At 39.6% G+C, this 25,015-nt stretch overlaps 1 protein-coding gene across 2 annotated transcripts in view; it reads left to right on the forward strand.

Moving 5' to 3' along the window:
- The window catches only part of PLEKHH2 (pleckstrin homology, MyTH4 and FERM domain containing H2), an 81,082-nt gene that overhangs the window by 52,549 nt on the left and 3,518 nt on the right, over positions 1 to 25,015 (forward strand). Inside the window, exons 18-28 of one of the 2 annotated variants that reach the window (XM_070429115.1) lie at positions 338 to 446; positions 1,391 to 1,503; positions 4,733 to 4,912; positions 6,000 to 6,097; positions 6,967 to 7,144; positions 8,197 to 8,352; positions 10,431 to 10,528; positions 16,918 to 17,059; positions 20,354 to 20,499; positions 21,652 to 21,781; positions 22,540 to 22,626. In XM_070429115.1, coding sequence (XP_070285216.1) covers positions 338 to 446; positions 1,391 to 1,503; positions 4,733 to 4,912; positions 6,000 to 6,097; positions 6,967 to 7,144; positions 8,197 to 8,352; positions 10,431 to 10,528; positions 16,918 to 17,059; positions 20,354 to 20,499; positions 21,652 to 21,781; positions 22,540 to 22,626 — 1,437 coding nt within the window. Of the gene's footprint in view, positions 1 to 337; positions 447 to 1,390; positions 1,504 to 4,732; positions 4,913 to 5,999; positions 6,098 to 6,966; positions 7,145 to 8,196; positions 8,353 to 10,430; positions 10,529 to 16,917; positions 17,060 to 20,353; positions 20,500 to 21,651; positions 21,782 to 22,539; positions 22,627 to 25,015 lie in introns of those variants that run through there. The other variant, XM_070429116.1, reaches the window with a different exon arrangement.

The raw sequence follows: 25,015 nt of genomic DNA on the forward strand, positions 1-25,015 counted from the left end.
GTCAGATTTTAAATGTGGTAGAATTTATTGCATTTCTTAAAGGAATATTAACTGGTTGTATTTATTCTAGTCTCTTAACATTATATTACTTTAATTTTATCATGTTTTTCTAAGCAACATCTATAGAACAGTGGGAAAAGTACTGTGAGCACAATTCAAGTGACCCTACTTCAGAACTGTTTGAATACGTGGCTTACTTTTAATTATTATTTAAAAATTAAAGAGGTTTTGTTTTTTTAGTGAAGTTTTCCATTGTTTATGCAAGTTGGTTTTTTTCCTTAAATCACCAAAATTTATATACTGGTTAACATTTCTATTAATATGTTTTGTTTTTAAGGACACTTGGCTTTATCACCTGACCGTTGCAGCTGGAAGTAACACTGTAAATGTTGGATCTGAATTTGAACAACTTGTTTGTAAATTGCTAAATATTGAAGGGGAACCTTGTAAGTTCATAACATATAAGGCTCTATGGTTTATGAAATGCACCCAAACCTCCTTAGCCTAATGGAGTTTTACTTTGTAAGTTCCTTTCCCTGCTAGCTACCTACCATTTCATTGGCTTTGCTTGTCATGAGTCAGGATTCTCACTGTGGTTCCATAGACTCCAGGGACACCATCATTCCCCCAAATTCCATGTCCTGTGACACCTCTGCCTTTGCTGACAATACCCCTCTGCCTGAAATGCCCCCCTTCCTCACATTCCTCACCAACCTGATAAAATCCTGCCTACCTCAGAAGCTCCCCCCGCCAGCCCACTCCAGCTCAGCATCTGGCTCATAAAAGGTTCTTAATAAGTGTTAAAATTACGTCCCAGTGCACTTTGCCTTTTAACTACTTCATAGCATTTGTTCCTTTGCATTGAAATTATTTTTTATGGCTCAGGTTTCCCCATTGAGAGTCTAGACTCTGTGTTATGCTTTACTTAATTGCAGAGATCACATTTTATTCTGAGTACCCAACATAGGGATTTAATAAATGTTGATGTTAAGAATGACTTCAAGTCCTTCTTTATCATTCTATCTCCTCCTACTTGGTTTCTCCTTTCTAGATCTTTCTGCAGCTCCTTCTCATGTATAATCATCTCCCCACCTGGGTCCCCAATCTTTAGCACATCTGAGCAACATCATAGTGCCCTGGTAGGCTTGTTTCAGCCAAGAATATTAAGACCAAAGTCTTCTAGATTTAATTTCTCCAAAACAGAGACATGAGAATCCCCCATGGCCAGGAAAATGAAATGAAATAATGTTGCCAAAGCTTTTTTCATGATCTTTATGACTTAAAGTTGTGAGCCAGGCCAAGTTAGCTAATTTCTATAAAGGGCTAATAAATGGGAGGCCAAAGTAAGTGATTCTTTCTGTTTTCTAACTGTATTTTACCCTGCATTTAGCCTCTCAGATATGGAGACACCCTACTTTGTGTCACAGCAAGGAAGGAATTGTTTCCCCTCTGACAACACTGCCTTCTGAAGCTCTACAGACAGAGGCTATTAAATTATTTAAGGTAAAAATTCATATGGCGTTATATGTTATTAACATTTTAATTTGAAAAAATAAAAATAAACAATTTAGGTATATAAAGTTTCACTTTTCCCAAGAAAATTCAAAATGTGGTTATTGTTACTAAGAAAGTCTACTGAAATAAAATGAGGTGAATTTAATATGCTTTCCAAGTGAGAATCTGGGATTTATTGAAATAAACTGTGTGTGGTTTGGGCAATGTGAAATACGTAACCTCAGAAGAATCATTTCCCATTCACCTCTCAAGTGGAGGGATTTCTCACATCACACCTAACCGGTGTTGGGAGAGGGTCAGCACCCGTCTTCTCCAGTGCTACTCTCCAATTCTTATCATTCAGCTTCTGTTAGAAACCCCTGAGCACTTGAAACTTGTCATTCAACTATATCACTCTTATCCCATCTCTGTCATTAATCAGCTTCTGCTAACTTTTCAAATTTCATTAGGGATTTTGGCTCCCAACTCACACTCTTTCTGCCTCAGATCTTGACATTATGCTGAATGACCTCATTATTACTTGATGCACCAATGCAATGTCTAAGATTCCTGACCTTCTTAATGCCAGTAAGCTTCACCTCTAGTCTATTTCACCTTCCCGTTCTCCACGTCCACACCCTGACCTCTCCGTTCCTTAGAAGTATACCACCTCTAAAAGTTTAAATTCTGATATCTCTTTCTTTAACCATATTCTCTTAGCCTATGAGCTCTCTTATTTTCTTACTCTTCCATTTTTCATTCCTCACTAAGACCTTTGTTTGGAGCCATTTATTTTCTTGGAGATCAAGAGAGAGCATGAGAACTTCCTCTTGGCTATTCTTCCTTCTTATTCCAGCCTAGGTTACTTTCATTAATACTCATAGTTCCTAGGGACCCATAATTCCATGAACTTTCCAGCTAAACCCCAACCTAGATCAGTGCTGCTTTGTTGTCTGATGCCATGTAAATCACATGTGCACTGCTAGAGAACATTAAACACCCCAGTGGACTGGAGCCAATATAAACCTGGGGTATTCATTCCTCATGGCCGACTATCCCTCCTGCTTGTCTTTGGTCACATTCGCCCTCAAACTTCCCCATCAATAATTAATGTTCCTCACAACAAACTTACCTTCTATTTATTAAGAAAATTAGATGGCATCGGTCATAAACACCTCAAATCTCTTTCCCCAGCAGACATTATTTATCTATTTTCTCCTTCATTCTTCCAGTTTCCAAATATAGTATAACTTCTATGAATTCAGATCTCAACTCTACACAAGGAGGTTGGTACTTCATTCTCCCTTAATCTCTTAGAGTCTCAGTTTTTGTGTTTCTTTTGGCTTCTTCTTGCCTACATTCCTCCCATCTCAATAAAGTCATCTGCTTATTGGATAATATCAAAGAATTATTGTTAGTTTGGGGGGGTATGATATAACATGCTGGTTATGGGGGGAAATTTATCAATTGTACATCCATACTGAAGTATTTATTGGTAAAAATCATGATATATATACACACACATACACACTCCAGAAAAAAAAGTAGAGTGGAGGTTGAATGAAACAAGTTCAGCAAAATGCTAATAATTGTTGTTGCTTGGTGATGAGTGCATGAGTTATCATTATACTATTCTCTCTACTTTTGTTTATGTTTTAATATTACCATAATGGAACATTTTTAAAAACCCACCCATAGAATACACAACTACTGAAAACAAGAAAGACTCTACACAAATATATTTGAAAATCTGAATGAAGTGATCGACTTTATAATAAAATATAAATGGCCAAAACTAAATCCACATGAGAATGAAAATTTAAACAGGAAAATTTACCAAACTTTTAAAGTGTAGGTAATTTCAGTTCATAGAAAAAGAAGGAAATTTCCCAAATTCTGGTGTGTGTGTGTGTGTGTGTGTGTGTGTGTTTTTTTTTACTCTTTATTTTGGAAAATTTCAAACATGAAATTATGAGGTCCAAGGTACTCATCACTCAGCTCCATAGCATCAACACATGGCCAGTTTTGTTTTAGTCTCCCCATCCCCACTGCTTCCCAACATTGGAATATTTGAAGCAGTTCTCAATGGTCATATCACCAGATTCTCTTTGTGAAGTATTACTTGGAACCAAACCCCAGAAACAACTGTACGAAACAGAGCATTTCGTGCAAAAACTAGTAAAATATTAATAAACAGGATCCAGCATCGTATTACAAGAATACTCTATCATGTCTAAAAGAGATTTGTTACAGGAAATCAAGGATGTCTATATATTAGATGTCTACTAATATTATTTATTATTAAGTAGACAATCATCTCTATAAATGCTAAAAACGCATTTGACAAGTTTAACGTTCATAAAATAGTGATACTTTCTTAACATGATAAAAGTTAATGGTGGAAATCTTTTTTCATTGATCATTTTATGATGAAGTTCCTTGGCAGCAATGCTTTAGGTTAGAGGCTAAATTTATTTGATTATATCTGTCCTTAGAAGAGATAAAGACTACCTGCTATATAATGACACAATATTAAAACCATCCATTGGTGTTTATGAACACTTTAATGTTTCTTAATAGATACTATGTTTATTTAATCAGATTTTAAATCCATTCATTCATTAAACCTTTGCTTTGTCACTCTATGCTGTGTAGAGAATAAAAAAGATAAATAAGGCACAGTTTCTGTCCTTATGAAGCTTATAGGGGACAAGAGATGATTAATATTCTGTATACCCTTAAAATGAATGCATATTCTGCCCTTAGGTGGACTGTTCTGTAAGTGTCAACTAAGTCAAGTTGGTTGATAGTGTTGTTCAAGTTTTCTAAATCCTTACTAATTTTCCGTCTGCTTGTTTTCTCAGTTATTGAGAGAGGAGTATTTGGAATCTCCAACTATAATTGTGCATGTGTCTATTTCTCCTTACGGCCCTATCAGTTTTTGCTTCATATATTTTATTAAGCACATAATCATTTAAAATTGTTATGTCTTCTAGATGAACTGGCTCCTTTATTATTATAAGGTGACCCTCTTTATCTCTGGCAGAATTCCTGGCTCTGAAATACACTTTGTCGGCTATTAATGTAGCCACTCTGGATTGCTTTTGATTAGTGTTACCATAATATATCTTTTCCATCCATTTGGGGGGGAAAAACTATTGTTAAGAAGAAAATCAACATAATTCACCCAGAATATCGAATCATTCCTCACCTCGACTGTACCTTTTTCTTAATCCAGACCTGCCAGCTTTTTATCAATGCCGCAGTTGACTCCCCTGCAATTGATTACCACGTATCGCTAGCCCAGAGTGCTTTGCAGATCTGTCTGACACATCCTGAGCTACAGAATGAAATTTGCTGTCAGCTCATTAAACAGACAAGACGGAGACAGCCACAGAGCCAACCAGGACCATTGCAGGTATATAGTGATACACATACACGCAATTTAAAATGAGGTTGCTGTCTTGATTGTAAGAATGATGCATATTCAGTGTAGACATTGGAAAATACAAAAAGTGTGAAAAGGAAAAATAGCTATTCATGTTTTGATGTATACCCTTTCAGTTTATTTACATGTTTCTGTAGAAATGTATGTGTATGTGTATGTGTTTATATGCTCTCACATTTTTCACGTTACTAGGGTTACAGTGTGCATACTAATTTTTTAAAACTATAGAACATAATCATTTTTCCCCTATATTCTGCAATTTTCTTCAAAACACTAATGATTGCATTAATATCAATTACTACCCATGTAGGTTTTTCCAATTATTTTTCTTATAATAAATACCTGTGCAGTATACATCTTTGAACCTAATTCTGTGTACAAGTCCAGTGAATTGTGTACAGGTCTCCTCCTCCTTTTTAATATAACAGTTTAAAAAGTATTGAAGCTACACTTGCTTAATGGAAAAAAAATAAAATAATACAGAACAGAGCAAAGGAAAAGGAAAAGTCACATATAATCCATATTACCTAATCTCTGTTATTTCTATATTTGTCCCTTATATATGTATGTATATGTGTAAGTATGTGTGGGTATTTTGGTTTTGTTTTGGGGTATATGATTTTTTACTATTTTTCAATCTGTCCTTTCTCAAAGCCATTGCTTCTATCTCCATTAATGAGTAAATACATAAATGAACAAAAAAGGAGCAATGTTCCTAATCTTTGATGTCAAAAGGATTATTATATATCTACATGTTTTTTAGTATCTCAGTTGTAGACAACTATATACATAAGTAGATGGATAATGGATCTGACCCAATGTGGCCTTTTAAATGTTTTTATGGATTATAATTGCTCTGAGAAGATAATCTATATGTGGAAGAAGCAAACACATTTGGGGTCAAGAAAGGCTATAAACTACTAAACTAAATAAAACCTTGAAAAACCAAAAAAAGAAAAAGGAAGAAAGACTATCAACTTCTGTCGGTCACACTGGTTCTGACTTGGATCTCTGACTGCCACATGGCGTCTAACCTAACGCTGTTTCTCTTTGCCAGGCCTGGCAGCTCTTGGCGCTCTGTGTTGGGCTCTTCCTTCCCCATCATCCTTTCCTGTGGCTTCTCAGGCTCCACCTTAAGAGGAATGCAGATTCCAGGTGTGCAGAAAACTAGCCAGCTGAACCGTTTATGTGGCCTCTGAAAGTCTACAACAAATCCTAAGTATTTAGTAACCTGCCAGGTAGAGAATGTGTGAAACAAATGTTGGTACAGAGAACCTTTGGTTACCATTTACATGGAGCTTGAGAAATATTTCCATTACTATGTTAAATCTCTCATGGAAGATTGCAGTGAGCGCTTGAAACCTGATAAAGACTATTTTTAAGTGAAAAGTCTGTGTGTATTTCAAGGATGAATAACTTAGCATTTGTTATCGTTATAACAGCAACTACTTTGCTTCCTTAGTTCTCCCTATTACTGTTTTTCTCCACATTGAATTGTTTTATGTGGAAAATGCCCCTGATGGTTTTCCCCGTGTGTATTTGAATTACTTCAGAATTTTTGTTTCCTGGAAAAAAGACATTTACAATCCAACTGTCACAATGGCTTTTTACATTGGGACCCAAGGCAGCCAGCCAAGGGTTATCAGGATCATTTTGTCCAAGAAGTTGATGCCAGGTTGCTTAAATAAGCCCTGAAACTCAGATAAACAAACAAACAAGCACAATGAGACAAAAAAACAACAACTTGGAAGCAGCAGAAAAATATTCTCCAGTTCATAATACGTTTTGGGGACTCTGTAATCGAGATCGTGTGACTGGAGTTGCGGTCAGTGACAAATCGCCCAAAGAATGGGGAAAGTTTACAGAGGCTTAATAATATCATGCTAAAAGAAACATGACTGTCAACATTAGCATAATACATTGTAACAGTATACACCAAGGAAAGCTTTCCTAATGACTTCATAGCTATTAGGTTGTCTTAATTAAATTTATTCTTAGGCTTTATCTTAAGTTTTGTCTTATAGGACAGAATTTGGAAAATATGCCATTTATTGCCAGCGATGTGTAGAAAGAACACAACAAAATGGAGATCGGGAAGCCAGACCCTCAAGAATGGAAATCCTTTCGACCCTTCTCCGAAATCCTTATCATCACTCTTTGCCCTTCAGTATCCCTGTGCACTTCATGAATGGCATCTATCAGGTGAGTTAGACTTTCTACCCTGAAGAAAACATGCTGAGCTTGAAGTCCTGTGTGTGACCTCTGGGCAACAGAGAAATGAGACTGTACACCTACCTTTGTCAGCAGCTGGCAGTGATAAACTCACAAATAAATTAGATCTTCTATCAGAACTGCTGCATTTTTAAACAGCTTTGCTAAATAAAAAGGATTCACACGAAAAAACAAAACTACTTTGGTTGAGGTCACCAGTGCGCCTGCTAGGTGAAGAGATAATGACTAACATTGGGTGCGTACACGTTCAGTCGCTTTAAAGCAGCGGTTCTCAACCTGTGGGTCGCGACCCCTGAAAATACATCCTGCATATCCGATGTTTACATTACGATTCATAACAGTAGCAAAATTACAGTTATGAAGTAGCAACGAAAATAATTTTATGGTTGGGTCACAACATGAGGAACTGTATTAAAGGGTCGCGGCATTAGGAAGTTCGAGAACCACTGCGAAAGTCTCCAAATCTCAGGAATTATCTGGGAAAGCTTATGTGGGCCCTCCCAACTCTCAGATCTGGATGTTCGCTTATTAAGTGAAGCAAACACGTTCCAAAGCTAGCAATTAGTCTTTGCAGCCATACGCCTTTTATCACAGGATTCAGATACTTAGCTGCATATTAAAGAAACAAACATTAAATGCATAAAAGTTCATTTGTTTTAAGTACATTTCTTGTTTATTTTTTTCATTTGCTTGAAGATTACATAGTGCACTGTCGTTCTTGGTTTGCTTTTAATGGGTAGGCCTAATATCACTGCAGAATGTTTACAGCTGTCAAATGAACTGCCTCTTTTTAATTCAGTTGGCTGAAGCCAAGATTTCTGAATTCTTACAGCAAGCTAATGACTAAGACAGCATTAATTTCTCCAGTGGTGCTTTGGGGGGGAGGGGGAGTTAAAGCACCCAGATATATATATATGCCACCATTAATCGTGCATCAGGTATGTCCTGTTTCCCCCCTGAAATCTAAGTTTGAAGTGTACATACTTTTTCATTCGGAGAATGACTTTGTTATTTCTGTTTAGGTTGTTGGATTTGATGCATCCACCACAGTGGAAGAATTTCTGAACACTTTGAACCAGGATACGGGAATGAGGAAGCCAGCCCAGTCTGGATTTGCCCTGTTCACCGATGATCCTTCTGGCAGGGATTTAGAGCATTGTCTTCAAGGAAACATCAAGGTAAAACCAAGTCGCTTTAAGGAGGCACACCCATCAAGCGACAAAGAAGCTATTATTTGCTATTTGCAACAAGTTTAATTCAGGAGTTTTCAAAAATATTTAAGCAATCTAATCTTCACAATAAAACAAATTTACGGGACTTTTGTTGAAGCCGTAGAATTCTTAATATGCAATCTGCGCACAGACACACACACACACACACACACACACACACACACACACGTTAAATAGAGGGAAAGGATTAATAATAGTAATAGTACCCTACGTATAGGGTAATATGGGTGGAAGTGTGGAAACTCTAATCAAATGGCTTTCCATTTTATTCATCTACTCAGCAATATTTATTGTGTCCCAGGAGCTGGACTGGATCCTGTGGGAATACAAAGAAGGATCAGAAATAGTCCCTGCCCACAGCACACTTATAATTTGCTTGGAGAAGAGCAGCCTTATACACTGTAACTTTGGAGTCGGAAGTGATCAGTGTTTTAAGAGTGCTGTGAGCATTCCACTGAGCGGAGAGGTTAAGCTCAGCATTGGAAATGAGGGAAGGTCTGAACTGGGCTTTGAAGGAGGGTTAGAAAATGGACTTGTGGGAATAAAGAAGGGATTCCAGACTTAAGGAAAATCATGAGCAAAGACAGAATTGGAAGACTTTTAAACAGTCTTTTCTGGGTCTTAGTAAAATAACTTTAATAAAGTTTCTAGTTATGGCAACAATTAGAAATACAGAATTACAGAACCAGAAGGAACTTGAGAGAAACAAAAATTGGCAAATGAGGAAACTGAGGCCCAGAGGGGGAAATAATTTACCCCAAATCAAACAGCTAGAGCTGGGTCTGGACCTTTTCCTTACTTTATATGGTCTTTGATTGCTGTTGGGAAAAGTTTTCTGGGATTTGGAGATGACAGAATTGGGGCAGAGTAGAGGAAGAACTAGATTTATAAATAATAGCTCACAAGTTTAGAGTGTATGCAACATCAGTAACTCACAAAGCCTGTTCCACTTGCAAAACAGCCTGTCGGGGCTCTATTGGGTTCTACAGAATACTGTTACTGTTTATACTTAGTCCAGTAGGCATGTTGGTTAATAGATACGGTTTCCCCTTCATCCCTTTGCCTATATTCCTACTGCATATTGAGAACTCTAGATGAATGAATGTCTTCTTTCTCCTCAGCCCCAACTATATCCTGTTCAGTTCAATAAATCCAAATGTAAATTTTGAGACAGTCATTCCTAGAACACTGTTGTTAATAAATTAGTCAAGCCCTAAGCAGTTTGGCTCAGTGGATAGAGCATCAGCCTGTGGACTCAAGGGTCCCAGGTTCGATTCCAGTCAAGGGCATGTGCCTTGGTTGCAGGCACATCCCCAGTGGGGAGTGTGCAGGAGGCAGCTGATCGATGTTTCTCTCTCATCGATGTTTCTAACTCTCTATTCCTCTCCCTTCCTCTCTGTAAAAAATCAATAAAATATATTTTAAAAATTAATTAATTAATTAATCAAGAAGCAAGCTAGTATTCTTGGCTGACTTGAGCTAAGTATTCTTGGTTGACTTGGGCTTTGTTGAATAACTGCTTACCACATCTTTTTGAAAACTTGTATTTATATTTCTGTAAATGGTCAGTTAAATAAACAAACTTATTTGGTTCCTGAAGAATTTTTGTGCTTTCCCGATCAAAGAATGTTAAGATTGTATTCCAGATTTCTTCGGTATGACTTCATTTATTCAATCTTTATAAACTCAGAAGGTAGAAAAGTTGCTTCTTCAGTGACTAAGTCAAGAAAATATTTCTGGAATCCTCTTGTTTCCAATCTCATGCAGTCCTTCATTAAGATTCTTTTTTGAGTGAAAAATGCATTGCCACAGTCCAAAGTTAATGTGTGTCCAAAAGGATGTGGACCAAAGAGCGATTTATAATTAAATCCTAAACTTAAGAGCTGCACATAAGCTTGAGACAAAAAAGCTTTGGTTTTATCACATTCCTTGGAGGTTTTTTTTTCAGCGTACAGACATGCGTGGCTTCAAGATGTGCCAGTCCGAAAAGTATGATAAATCTCCATTTTTCACTTTTCTCCTAGATTTGTGACATTATTTCTAAGTGGGAACAGGCTTCCAAAGAACAGCAGCCTGGGAAATGGGAAGGTACGAGAACTGTTCGTCTAACTTATAAAAACAGGTGTGTAATACCATCTCCAGATGCCCAAGTAGGAGTGTACACATCTTCACATCATGCACCTACAAGTTAACTTCCTACTGAAGAGCCTGAAAAGTTACATTTATCTGTTTATTTGTTCTATAAATGACAACTCTACCACAGGAAGGAACTGTCGCATAAAATTTTATTTCTAATTTTTGTCCTTTAATGTCACGAATAATTATATTACATAAAAATATGCATTTGGACAAAGATTAGAAGAAAACTACAGGAAAAAAATAGCTGCTGTCTTAGCATAGGGTGAATTTTTCACTTTCAAATTGTTCTTTGACACTATTATTATATTTTCCATAAAGACTAAATACTACAGATTTGTAGTAAGAAGAAATGTTTAAGTTACCCAAGCCTTTAAAAGTGATATATTCATATTCATTCATTCTAATGGTTTCATATTCTCTCTCTCTATATATATATTAATTGAGTATCAGCTACAAGCCAGGCACTTAGCTAGATGCTCCAGATAAAATAATGAGACCAGACACAAAAGTACCTGAACTTTTGGAATTCACAGGCTAGTGAGGAAGGCAGTTGTTAATCATACAATAACTCTAATGAACATATAATTACACAGTAAGTTCCTTGAAAGAGAAGAGTGTGGTTCTGTGAGAGAGCGTAACTAGAAGCCTGACATACTCTGGAGACATCGGGAGGCTTTGAGAAAATGATGCTTATGTCAAAGTCAGAAGAGGCTGGGAGCGTTAAAACAGGTAGAGAAGAACCTTCAAAAGCCTACAGAGGGAGGTATCTCAGGGTTTCAGAAATAGTTAAAAGGCCAGTGGGGTTAGAGCATATACCTTCTCAACAGATACGATTTTAATATGCTTTGGCATGTGGTCAGAAACCAGGTTTTCTCTCTTTCTCTTTCTTTTTAAACATCTTCTTTTCTTCCATATATCAGCAGAAAGTGGTACTTAATAAGCAGTGTACATTGATCAGGTCACATTAACTATATAAAAAAAAAAAAAAAAGGAATCTGAAATATCAGACCACGAACCTGGTGGAATTATTGGTGTAACATTGACTTCTTTCAGAGGCCTACCTTTGGAATGTAAGAAGTGAAGGCACTAATCTATGTATGTAAAAGCCTAAGCCACCCTTCGACTGTTTGGTAGCTATGATGTGTACTGACCACCAGGGGGCAGATGCTTAACACATAGTCATGGAAACATGGAACAGACTGATGAATTTTAGAGGAGAGGAGAAAGGGGGGAGGGCTGGAAGAGATTAACCAAAGATCTTATAAGCATACTAGGGACCCTTCGGGGATCGGGCTGAAACCAGCAGTCCGACATCCCCCGAGGGGTTCTGGATTGCAAGAGGCACAAGCCAGGCTGAGGTACCCCACCGATGCACAAATCCGTGCACTGGGCCTCTAGTATAATATAAATAATGTACTAGCCTTTGATCCAGTCAGGATTTCTTTTTCTAATAACCCTCCCACAGAAATACCCACATAAGTGGGCACGAGTATTCCAGTATTCCCAAGTAGCTTCTTTGCCATATTTTTTAGAATAGTCAAAAATTAGTGTGTGTGTGGGAGGGGGGGGCGCTGTGAAAGGAACAGTTACGTAAGTGTGGTGCCTTCATATTTTGGACTCCGCTTATACGGTCAACACTAAAGGCCACACACCGTGTGAACAGGCTCCTTTGACCTGGGTAACGGTGGTTGTGAGCCATTGGAGCTTCTCTATTCAAGGGCTCATGAGCAAGAGATCTGAGGACACAGATCTGACTCTTAAGCTTTGGTGTCTAAGGTTTAAAACTCATGCTTTTCTGGAGGTAAACAAGATTATTTAGATAATGGAAATGAATGGGCTCTACTCCTGGAGGAGCCTGTTTCCATTGATGACAGCCTTTAGGTGTGACCACTTGGGTGACTGGGAGAGCAGCAGGCTAGAAGACCTGGAGCTCCCAGGCGGCTGTTCTAGTTCGGTGATGGCTGGAGCAGTGATTCCCATTGTGTGGGCCCTGGCCCTGCAGCTCCAGCATCACAGGAGCACATGAGAATCACAAATGATTAAGCCGCACCTCAGCCTTAAGGAGTCAGAGTCTCTGGAGAAAGACCCGGAAGCCCGTGTTTCCACAGTTTTGCAGGTGATCCTCGTGCAGGCTGGGTTTTGAGGATCACTGAGGCACAGGCCCTCCTCGCTTCCCCTGCCTTTGGATCTTACGTAGTAGCAGAGGGTAAGCCCCTCAACCTGACCTGCTGTGATTCTTTATGTAGAAGAGGTTCCAGAATTCTCCTTTGGTTTTGTTGGCACTAAATGGCATTACTTTCATGCCTAAGACTATTTCTAATAATGCATACTTTATGAGTGTTTATTAAATACATGCTAATTCTGCCTATGATGGCTACAGTTGGAACCAAAATTAAATTTGGTTGAAATGGAGAAAGGTGTTCTGGAAGTCACAGACAAGAATAATGCCCCAAGTCTAGTAAATACCACTAGAAAGGACAAAGAGAGTAACACGTAATAAAGATTGCCTTAAAAAAAGAAAGAAAGAAAGGAACCTCATGACAGTAGCTTTGACATCAGAATAAAAGCAGCTCAATCAAAAGTTTAATTTTTAACAGAAGTCTGAAATGGCTGGATAGCCACAGCTCTGAGAAAGTACTGTTTCTAAATATGGTCTTGCTTTGCATGCATGTAGAAACAGCTTAGACAATGAGCTCTAATTTCCAGGGGCACAGTCAGGAGGGGAGCCCCTGTGGCCTATCACGCAGCCACGGACGAGGAGCCCTACAATGAAAACTAAAATACCAGCTCCTTATCGTGGAGTTTTCATTTATATTTAGGAATATGAGTTACGGACTTTTAATTGTTTTGTTTCAGAGGTTAAACATGGAATTAATAGGTTTTAAGCGTGTTCTCAGAGATGACCATTTGTAAACGAATGTTTGAATTCTATTCGTATTTAGCCTGCTTATTTAATTTGTTCCTCATTGTGTACTTGACATTGTAAGGTCAAGGCATGTTTTTAGCCAAAGGAAACTGGCAAGGGTCCTCCCTAAGGACAGCGCCTCCTTACCCCCTCGATGAAATCAAAGATCATTTTCGGTCGTCCTTTGTCCTTAGTATTTTCCGGAGCACAGCCTGACATTCCCATCTCTGCCACCGTTAGCTGATTCTCAGAGGCCCTATAGCCATTGGGTCTTAAGCCAAGAAGCATCTTGACAGGTCATCTAATTTAGCCCATTTTTTTCTAGCTATGATAACACCACAAAAATTCCAGCATGAAGAGACTCTTGTCATTCTAAATACCTCTAGGGGAGAATGCTAATAATAATAATAACCAACATTTTTTGAGCATTTACCACACACTCCTAGGCCCTGTGCTGAGCTCTTTTCATGTGTCATCTCATATAATCCTAACAGCACCCCCACAAAGTAGGTTTTATCATCATCTCCATCTTACAGGTCAGGAAACTGAAGCTCCAGAGAGTGAAGTCATTTGCCCAAGGCTACAAAAACGGGGATTCTTTCAGGCTTTTTCCACAAATGATTCCCATATTTAGTAACTCCCACTCCCATTCATTTACCCATTCCTGCGGTAAACATCTGTTCGGCGTCTGGTGCATAGAATTTCCCTCCCCTGCAGTTTGTAGGGAGAGACAGACACCAAAGCTTAGCCACGTGATTCATGCTGTAACAGGAACAGTGTGGCAGAGTCGTGAACATGGTCTCTGGAGAGACACTGCCTGGGTTAGAATCCTGGTTCCCCCTCTCCCTGTGTGGCTTTGAGACAGTCACTTACCATCTCTGTGCCTCAGATACCCTCTATGTGAAATGGAGATGAAAACAGGACCTCCTCCAAGGTTGTCTCAAGGACTAAATGTCAGCAAGGATAAAGCTCTTGGATCAGGGTGGCCACACAGTTGATGCCCCATCCAGATCTTGGCATAACACACACATGTGAAAGCTGTGGTAGGAACTAGAGGAAGGCTTGAGTGCTGACTTCCGAGCAGGGACTTGCTTGGTGGCCACTGAGGCAGGAAGGTGCAGGGAAGAGGGTCACAGCTGCAGTTTCAGTAGAGTGTTATCAGCAGACTGCGGTGGATGGAGCGGGGAGGGAGGCGGGAGTGAAGGCAGGCCCTCAGTAGGTTTATAAGGTGATGAGAAAAAAGGCAGAAGGAAATAAATGCTCTGAGGCATGAAATGGGGAGCCGGTTGTGCTGAGAGCTCTGCTGAACTTGGAGCCGTGTACACAGGACTAGTGGTCCTGGGCCACGCAGTGATGTGATCTCCATCCCACAGTATTCAGCTTCCTGGGTGTCAAGTGAGGAGGAGGAGGACATTGGAAATCCCCCTGCTAGCTCGTCTGCACCCTGCCTGCTGGGGAAGAGGCCCACTCTCTCTGCTCCAGGCCTTTGGGACTGGGCACCTGGTCATCTTGAGAGAGACCCAGAGCACATTCTCCCGGCACCTTTCCTGTTCAAGATCCGTGGATTTGAGTTTCTGGCTTGGTCATTTTTGTGACTCTTTAGTATCTCTCCATATTCTTTCCAAATTGCTATATAATTGTCGGAGCACAAACTGTTTCATCAGGAGCTTGAGCCTATGAGTCCTACATGTTGTATTTCTACATGTCTGGGATTGTTTTCCCCTTTTTTGCTTATAGTGTGTTACCTTCCCTTCCCAGGTTCTATGTCATCTACATGCCAGAAATGATTGAAAATACATGCTAGCCCTTCTTGCCTCTAGCCATTTGTACATTTGGTTCTTTTTTCCCCTCCTCGCTGTTCTATCAATTCATACTTTTATTAAGAACATTCCAGTGACAACACTTAGCTAAACCCTGGTAGATTACAGTGATGAATAAGACATACTCTAGTAGAGACAATAAGCTATGTACAAAAATCTTTGCATGCCAAAGAGGGAGAGCTTTTGTTTTCCCCAACTTTATTCTCTGTTTTATATCACTTTGCTAACATCATTTTGAATTTAGAATCTATTTCTATTACTCAGGCATGCTCTTCTACCAGTTAACCATTTTTCATCATGCAGTTACAAATTAACATAGGGCTTAGGATTTATGTGTTCAAGAAACCGCTCCGAATGACTGCCCGGGACAGTGATTCTTACGCTGGGATGGGTGGAAAGAATTTTCAGAATCATGGGGAAGGAGGGCTCTTCAAGGTACCCGCCACCCATGCTTCCTCTGCGATTCTGACCTGCCGCCCTCTCAGTCCCTGCTACTTGAGATAATTATTTCGAGAGATACTGTGCTTGAAGGCAGTGTGGCCTCTCTCTCAAGTGTATAGGGAGAAAAAGGCTGAAAATTCAGTGAGAGCCCATGGGCACACACCTAACAAATGCTGGATCTAAATCTCTCTTCCTGACTTATATGCATGCATATAAGATTAACCAGTGGACACAAGACACGGGGCGGGGGGGGGCGGGGGGTAGGGGCTGGGGGAATGTCAAGGGGAGAAAAAAGGAGACATATGTAATACTCTTTGTAATACTTTAAGAAATAAAAATTATTAAAATAAAAAAAAATAAAAAAAAATTACAAATATTCATGTTAAATATACTACTTTAAAAAAAATAAATAAATAAATCTCTCTTCCTGCCACTGTGTTGTCATGGCAATCTTAAAGTATGCAAGGTGCTGCTTGCCCACTCCACTGCCACATTTACTGCACCCCATGCCTGACCTGCAGCCTGAAGCCAGAGCCCCAGAAATCTCACAGATAAGGGAACAGCATAGTGATAAAGAAAGAGGGTCACTGAGTTGATGAAGAGCTAGGCAGACAAAAGCCATCTTGTATTTCAACAGCTGTTAATAACATGTAACCTATTGTTGAGCTCCTAAAACTGCTTATGAGAATGTGGCCAAAAACAGAAAAAAAAGTCAAAACATTTAAATGTACAAATATTATTTTTTAGATTCCCCAGAGTAAACTGCTCCCCCACTCACCCCGGCCAGTTTGATGTTGTTTTTGTATGGAAGCCTGCATTTCCTATTCCCTGGTGTGTCCAAGGTACTTAGGAAATATCACGAATGTTTTGAAAATTGGGTTTATACAGCCCATGGATGAAGGGTTCATTTCATTCCCCGAAAGAAAGGGCATATTTAATTTCACTCAGTGTCTTATTTCCTTCCTCAGTAACACTTCAGGATTTGGTATTTCGGGGCATAGAAAATAGCGTAAAATAACATAGAAATGTCCCTCAACCTCCACCTCAGAGCAGTTTTCCCTCAGTTTGCTGCAAGTGTTGTAAAGAACAGAAACAGAAGCCATTAACAGATAGTAATGATCTAAGCTTACATCACATAGAGAACTATGTTAGAACAACCTCCTTAATGAAAAATTTCCCTCTTTTTTTTTTTTTTTCCTTTTACAGACTGTATTTCTCCATGCAAGCTCGTGGAGAGACTGATAGAGAGAAGTTGCTGTTAATGTATCAGACAAACGACCAAATAATAAATGGACTTTTCCCTCTGAACAAGGACCTGGCATTGGAAATGGCGGCTCTGTTAGCTCAGGTAACTTCCGGGGTATATAGAGTAACATTTCGTAAAGATAGAACACCAATTTCAGCACTGACTTAAATGTAGTAAAACAGTGTACCTTTAGGAATTCTTTAAATTCATTTTGCTGTGATAAACACCTTAAAATTACAGGCATTTTAATGACAGTTTGGCTCCAAATTGCTGACAATTACAGTGATGTGCAATGAGACAGTATTCCATAAAGGGAACCTAGTTGCTTAATTATCTTAAAGTAAACCACAAGGCTTTGCAGTTAATGCAGGAGTTTGGTGAGTGTAGAGCTGTGGGCTAAGGACGCCATGCTGACATCACCCTCTCATCTATAGGAATCAGTCTTGCTGATATTCTCTGTCTTTATTAGGAAACCCGGGGGCCGAGCGTTAATTGTTGTACGTAGTATCTGCTAAGGCCTGGTGTTGATGGGTGCATAGTGGGCACGATTTAATTGTCAGTTATTCTCTACACATTATTGTGCTCATTCTGTGCCACACAGTACACCAGCCTCCGAGCGGGGAGACACTAAGCTTGGAGATACTGCCATAGGGTTCCCTAAAAGACAAAGTTTCCTAGAACAACCTGCCATTTTTATAACTATTGTTTGTCCAGCTGCCGCATCTTTGGGGGTTAAATCCTGGTCTCGGGTTGCACAGGTAGCTGAGCTCACTACTACCTGGGGACAGGTGGGGACAACTAAAGCTTGCTGTGAGGAAACCATGTACTGGTGTGAGGAAATTAGGAAGGATGCCTGGCCGGATAGGAGAGAGGGATGACAGCTGAACAGCAGAGTCAAGCTAAGGAACCAACAAGTAAGAGACTGGGTCTAGGAACCTAGACAGTCATAAGAAAAGACTGTAAGGATGAAGCTCAACTGAGGAATTTAGACAGTAACTGGTCAGAGTAAGAGCTAAATAAGGGAAGCCAAAGGGGTCAGTATCTCAGAGGCTGGTTGTACTAACAGCTGACCTGGAGGCCAAGGACCTTTTGGAAATGGAGACCTGAGACTTTCTGCAAGCCCGTCCCCGTCTTGTTGGAGCCCTCCATCTGCTTGTTGGGGAGTGTTACAGATTTTATGTGAATGTTCTTCACCTGAATATCCCCACCCAATTCGCTCCTTGAGCCCTCCTTTGGTACCATATACTAGGCATTTGACTCAGTTTATCCCAAGTATTTGTTAATACTTCATTCTCCCTACTAAACAGTTAACTCTATGAGGATAAAACCTAGGCTCGACCTTTTTCTCTCTCACATCACTTAGCACAGCCCCTGACATGGTTTAGGTTTGGGTGAATGAACGGGTAGGTGAGTGGTTGGAGAGGTAGTTGGTAGTTGGATCGGTGGGCAAGCGATGGCATCTGTGTAGAAAAAGATTAAAAAGTCTTTCTTTTGGGGAGAAAGGGACCCTATTCCCAGGAATACTAGAATAATAAAATGAGGGGATGAATACAGTAACATGTATGGAGGAAAACTAGGAAGGAATGAATGAGAATATAGTTCTTGCTCCCATTATATTCAGTAAAGACCTGAAAAAGTTCGTAATACTTTTTTGAGATTTCCCTTAGCTTTATAACTTTTTTGACTTTCATTTTTAACTTCTATTATTATCAATTAAAATGGTACCTAAAAACGAAAATTTTTCCTGTGCTATAACAGGCAATAGTGGAGTGATGTGGCCTTTAGCAAATACTATTAGAGGGTGATATTAACCTAGCATGGTTAATATAGATATAGAACTGAAATGTTTAAGTTATAGATTTTTTTTTCAAAATTAACATGCAAATGGAATTTAGATTTTTAATAATAATACATATATATGATTATGAATTCCATAATCACACAATCATGACAAGTGGATTTATATATTATGTGTAATTATATGTTATTATATAATTACTAGGGGCCCAGTGCACGAAATTCATGCACCGGGGCGGGGGGGTGGGGGGTGTCCCTCAGCCCAGCCTGCCCCTTCTCACATACTGGGAGCCCTCAGGGATGTCCTAGTGATGGCTTAAGCCTGCTCCCTGCTCCCCTTGGGGAGCAAGCCTCAGCCGCAGTCTGGCCTCCCTTTGTGGGAGGTCACCGGACTGATCAGGGGAAGGCACCAGCCCCATCACCCCGCTGCTGCAGCCATTGCCAGTCACCGCAGCCAGCAAGGTTTTTTCATCAACACAGACTCCAGTCCCTTCACCATGAAAAAATGACAACTTTCTTTAGGCATTTTCAAGATGTGTCTTTCATATAATAATAATTTCTTTATTATTTTTTTTTATCCTCACCTGAGGATATGTTTCCATTAATTTTCAGAGAATCTGGAAGAGAAAGGGAAAGACAGAGAGAAACATCAAAGTAAAAGGAACACTTTGATTGGTTGCCTCCTGCATGAGCCATGACCTGGGCCCCGGCCAGGGAGGAGCCTGCAACCTAGGTACATGCCCTTGGTCATAATTGAACCCAGACCCTGCCATCGGCAGGCCAAGGCATTATCCACTGAGCCAAACCGGCTAGAGCAGGATATGACATTTCTTAGCCCTCCATCAGCGGACCTTCATTTTTTTCACCAGGAGTGTGGTGAAAAACCCTAGATCACCTTTTTGGATTCTTATTACCCAAGTTACTAGGAATATTACCAGTGGCATACAGGGAGCTTAACCAATGAGCGGTCAGAAAAGGTGTTTCCTCTGTAGTTCACACCAATTGCGGGCTTGGCTCCCCCGGCCCAGGCCTGACACCTCTGGCCCAGGCTTCAGGCCTGGGCAGGGGACCCCCATCTCCCCCCAATCACCGGCTCCACCCTCGCCCAGGCCTGACACCTCGACCAGAGGCGTTGACCCCCATCACCCTCTGATCGCCGGATCGGCCCCTTGCCCATGCCTGACACCTCGGCCAGAGGTGTCAGGCCTGGGCAGGGGACCCCCATTTCCCCCCCGATCACCGGCTTCTGGGCAGCTTCTGGGGCTTCTGGGGCCAGCCTACAGCCCGACGGGCGGCAGGCAGGCAGCTTCTGGGGTCGCACACGGGTCCTGGTTGGCGGCTCTCGCGCTGGCCGCTGCACTGTCCCACCCTGCCTGCAGTATGCAAATTAGCCGCCATCTTTGTTGTCAGTTAATTTGCATATCATGCTGATTAGCCAATAGGAGGCATAGCAAAGGTACGGTCAATTACCATGTTTGTCTATTATTAGATAGGATATGTAATTATATATTATAAAGAATGCTTAGAAAGAATAAAACTGATTTTTTTTAAAAAAAAACTCTTATCCTTTGTTTTCTCTTTTTTTGGATTTCCAATTAGGTGGAGATTGGAGATTTTGAAAGACCTTTTTCAACCCCAGCAGGCCATGTTACTAATCAGTGCAAAGCAAACCAAACTCTAAAACAAGTCATAGAGAAATTTTACCCTAAAAGGTATAGAGATGACTCCTCTGAAGAGCAGGTAAGGTAAGGAACCTCTCATAACTCTTAAAGGCAGAGCCACACTTGTTTTTTGGTGATATTTTAAAGATGAAAAAAAATTGTATATGACCTTTTTTTTCAAGGCTTTTTAATAGTGGTGAATCCCAAGAGATTATACATCTTTTTATTTATATGCCTAAAAACTTTTTAGATTTAGGAAATAAAAGAAAAAAATTGGTCAATAATATGTTTAATTTGATGAAGTGATTACCAAAAATTGTTTGTTTGTTTTTTATCAATTAGGGTATTTTATTATGAAAAAATTGGAATAAAAATATCATCTTACACAAGATTTTTTAATATAAAGCTTTAAATTAAACTCAGCTAACGTGGAGTTTTGATTCTTGAGAGCATGTAAAGAAAAGCTGTAGGTTTAAAAATAGAGGAAATCTAGTTCACAATGAGTTTTTCCAAAATAGGGACACCTGAGGTGAGTCTTTTCTCTCTGTAGAAGAAGGGGTTTACAAGAGGTTTTCCCTGCATCCAGCATTTCTACAAGCCAGGCGTGGCAGTACCCAAAGTTCCACTGTTAGGGATTTATTCTTTGGTCTCAACTTCTTGTACTTTTCTTTAAAAATGAAAGTTATTCCCATGAAAAATTACCTGTTAAAAGAATTTAAACTGAGACTTTATATTAGCTAATCAAGATTTTTAATAAATATATATTTTTTATTTCAGAGAGGAAGGGAGAGGGAGAGAGAGATAGAAACATCAATGATGAGAGAGAATCATTGATTGGCTGCCTTCTGCAAGCCCCACACTGGAGATGGAGCCCGCAACTCGGGCATGTGCCCTGGCTGGGAATCGAGCCACTACCTCCTGGTTCATAGGTCAGCGCTCAGCCACGCTGGCTGGGCATTCATCAGATTTTTTAAGTGTACCTGAAGTGGGTGGGAAACAGGAAACCTAGGTCATGCTGAGAGCACTAATACTGAGGATTTGGTGAAAGGAATGCTACAAAAAGGTCAAGGGGTAGACTGTGGTTACATGGGAGTCACCAAATAACAGTTTGGCCTAGGTTGGGTCTAGGTACCCCAGTTCTGCCTAGGACTGGCTTAAGAAGAGCCTTCTCTTAGGAGGATGATCCACTTTATATTTTGCTTTTGTTTGTTTTGTTCTTTTCTCTTTTTTTTTTAGGCAGCTTTGCCAGCGACTATCAACCAGATGGATGGCCCTCCGGGGACACAGTGCTGCTGATTGTGTGCGAATTTATTTGACAGTAGCCAGGAAGTGGCCATTCTTTGGTGCCAAGTTGTTTCTTGCAAAAGTAAGGAAGATGGAGGATAATTCAGTTCAGTAAATAAAACAGTGGTCACAGTAATCCCAGGTTTATAGGTTCGGTGTTTAAAAGGAAAATAAGGAAATTTCCAACAGTTTAAACAATAAGTAAAAGGCAGGAGAGCCATCAGCTTCTCCATCTTTTCCCCTCTGCTCCACTCCCCCCCTCCCTTAAGTCATTTCTTACACTCACTAGGCTCAGCATTCGACTGAAGACAACAGCTGAACTTTGCTTTCTTCTCTTCATTCATGCAGCCACTCACTCATCTGGTCTCTCGCTCATTTGCTCATTTATTTCATATTTTATGAATTCTGTTTGTCAAACACTGAGCTAGGCTCTCTAGGGGATACATAAGCTCGTGGTTTCAGATGGGTTGTGCTCAAGCTTCCAGGAACTCACAATCCAGTGTTGCAATGGGCCTGGGAACAACTACTGGCTGGTGAATATGGCCAAGAGTGACATGAGCAGAGCGCGGCAGGAACACTGAGGATGGAGGGACTGACCCTGCCAGGGGGTAGATCACGTAGCTCGTCCCAATACACACATTAATAAATGGACATTTCGGATCCCAAACCCAGGTTTCCTAATATCAGATTCACTGCTCTTTCCATTATGCCACAGTGCCTCCTCCCCAAGAGAGATTTTTTAATAGTTGTTGTTTTAAATGTTGCATTATCTTTAGCTGAAAAATGTTTCTGTAAATTTGCTTAGCATTTATTACAAAGTGTATTTCCACTTCTTCATAGCCCATAACTCCATCATCTCTCGGAAATACTTTCCTGTGGCTGGCTGTACATGAGGATGGTTTAAGCATCTTAGAATACAGCTCCATGGTAAGGTTAAATCCTGAAGTTTTGCACTGAGTCTATTGCTCAGTGTACTGTAAGCAGAAGGTAATGATATCTTAGTCTGATTTTCTTCCTAATGGTATATAATGAATAGTCATTTTATAAATATACAACTATGATTACAGTTTAATCTTTTAAAACAAGACTAGACAGGTTCTATATGGGCATAGCTCAGAGATAGGCAGTTTGGGTGCAGACCACCACAATGAAGCAAATATCACAATAAAGCAAGTCACACAAATGTCTTGGTTTCCTAGCACAGTGGGGCCTTGACTAACGAGTTTTTCGAGATACAAGCCGTCTCTCGGCCGATTTCTTGCTTTGAGTTGCGAGCTAAAATTCGGGTTACGAGCCAGCTTCAGATACCCCACCGCTAGTTGGCGCAGCAAACGTCACAGTGAACGCCACAACATCAGCCCAGCATCACGTGTCTCACTCGTTCACTTTGTGATTTGACATACGAGTAATTTGAGTTACGAGCTCCGTCACAGAACGAATTAAACTCGTAAGTCAAGGCCCCACTGTATATGTAAAATTTACGTTTACACTATACTGTAGTCTACTAAATGTGCAATAGCATTATGTCTAAAAAAAGCAATGTACATACCTTAATTTTAAAAAATACTTTATTGCTAAAAAATGCTAACCATCACCAACGCCTTTAGTGAGTAATAATCTTATGCTGGTGGAGGGTCTTACCTTCAATTTGAATAAAAATCTGTGAAGTGCAGTAAACCAAAGGTATGCCTGTACTGTGTATGAGAAAAATATCAAGATACCATGACCGAATTGTAATCATGGTTGAATTTTTAAAATGACCATTTATAATGTTAGGAAGATTGCTTCCTGTGTAAAATGAAAAAATAACAGATAACATTAAAATAGAAACTTAAGTTCAGTTTCCCTAAGGCTTCTGTGAGGATTTCTGTAATTTCCTGTCATATCACTTATCAGTTTACTTGTACCTAGACAGTATCTTAGACCTTTTTCTGTGATTAAATATAAAGTCAGATATGCTGTCTATGTGTCATTTATTTACTTCGCATGTATCATATTACATAGTAAAAATGTTGTGGTTTTTTTTTTTAAGCTGGCAGGCAGGAATTGCTACATTTTACCTGGTAGGTATCGTGGGCTCTCCAACTGTGGATAGTCAGTGATCACTGAGAATTTTAAGTGTTATAGTAACTGTTTCTCCTTATAATCGCTTTAAAAAATGTTTTGGAAGGAGTTTGTGCTTTTGAATGCCTTTTAGTTCTTGAATGGATAACTTGAAGATAGATTCTAAAATCGGATTCAAAGTCAACAAAAAAACTGTACACCATGACTGAGTTATCTTAGCTAAGAAAACCAGTTCCCTAGTAAACAGGCCAGGAAGTGGACATGTGTGGGCTGAGCCTTGAGCCAGTCAGTGCTGGAATGGTCTGCTCATTCTTGCAAACTAATCATTAGATGTGCAGATTCCTTTCCTTTTAGGCTGCACATCTTTGAATAATATTTTTTAAATTGTTTAAGCAACACATTAGGAAAAACATGTGCTGTATTTATGATAAAGGGTTGGTATCCTTTATAAACATGGATGTTTTAATAAAACAATAAGGAAATGGCCCAGCCAGTGTGGCTCAGTGGTCGAGTGTCGACCCATGAGCCGGAGATCACTGGTTCAATTCCTGGTCAGGGTACATGCCTGGGTTTCGGGCTTGATCCCCAGTACAGGAGGCAGCCGATCAATGGTTCTCTCTCATCATTGATGTTTCTCTCTCTCTCTCCCTTACTCTCTCTGAAATCAATAAAAACACATTTTAAAAAACAATAAGGAAGTGATCAACACACCGATAGACAAATGGTCCAAGGCAATTTACAGAAGAAATACAAATGTTCAGTACATGTATTTTAAAATGTTAATCTCACTAGTAATCAAATAAATTCAATTAAAAGCAGTGAGATTCTACTTTTCACCAGTCAGAGGTTGGCAGAGATTCAAAAAATGATATTTAGTGTTAGGTGCTGGGTACATAAATGGGTATAACCTTTCTGGAGGAGTTTGGACATATTCTAAATATTGTCCTGATTTTCTTGAGATAGCAATTCCAGCTGTTGATGTTTGTAACCAAAGGAATAATTACATATGTGTATTACAAAATATGTTGAAAAATATACATTAGAGTGTTGCTTAAGTTAGTGACAAAAATGATTTAAATGTTCTGTAATAGGAGTTTAGTTAAATAAGAAATGGTAAAGACGTTATATAAGTACATTTGTTGTCATGGAAAGATTTTCACAATATGTAGTTAAATTTAAAAAGAATCAGTGTGCATGATACTATTTTTGTCTGTGTAAATCAAAGTATGCAAATCAGTATAAACCATATGGA

The sequence above is a fragment of the Myotis yumanensis genome, unplaced genomic scaffold (genome assembly GCF_028538775.1).
Source record: "Myotis yumanensis isolate MYYU_CA2020_CCGP unplaced genomic scaffold, mMyoYum1.0.hap1 SCAF_11, whole genome shotgun sequence".
In the NCBI taxonomy this organism is placed as follows: Eukaryota; Metazoa; Chordata; class Mammalia; order Chiroptera; family Vespertilionidae; genus Myotis; species Myotis yumanensis.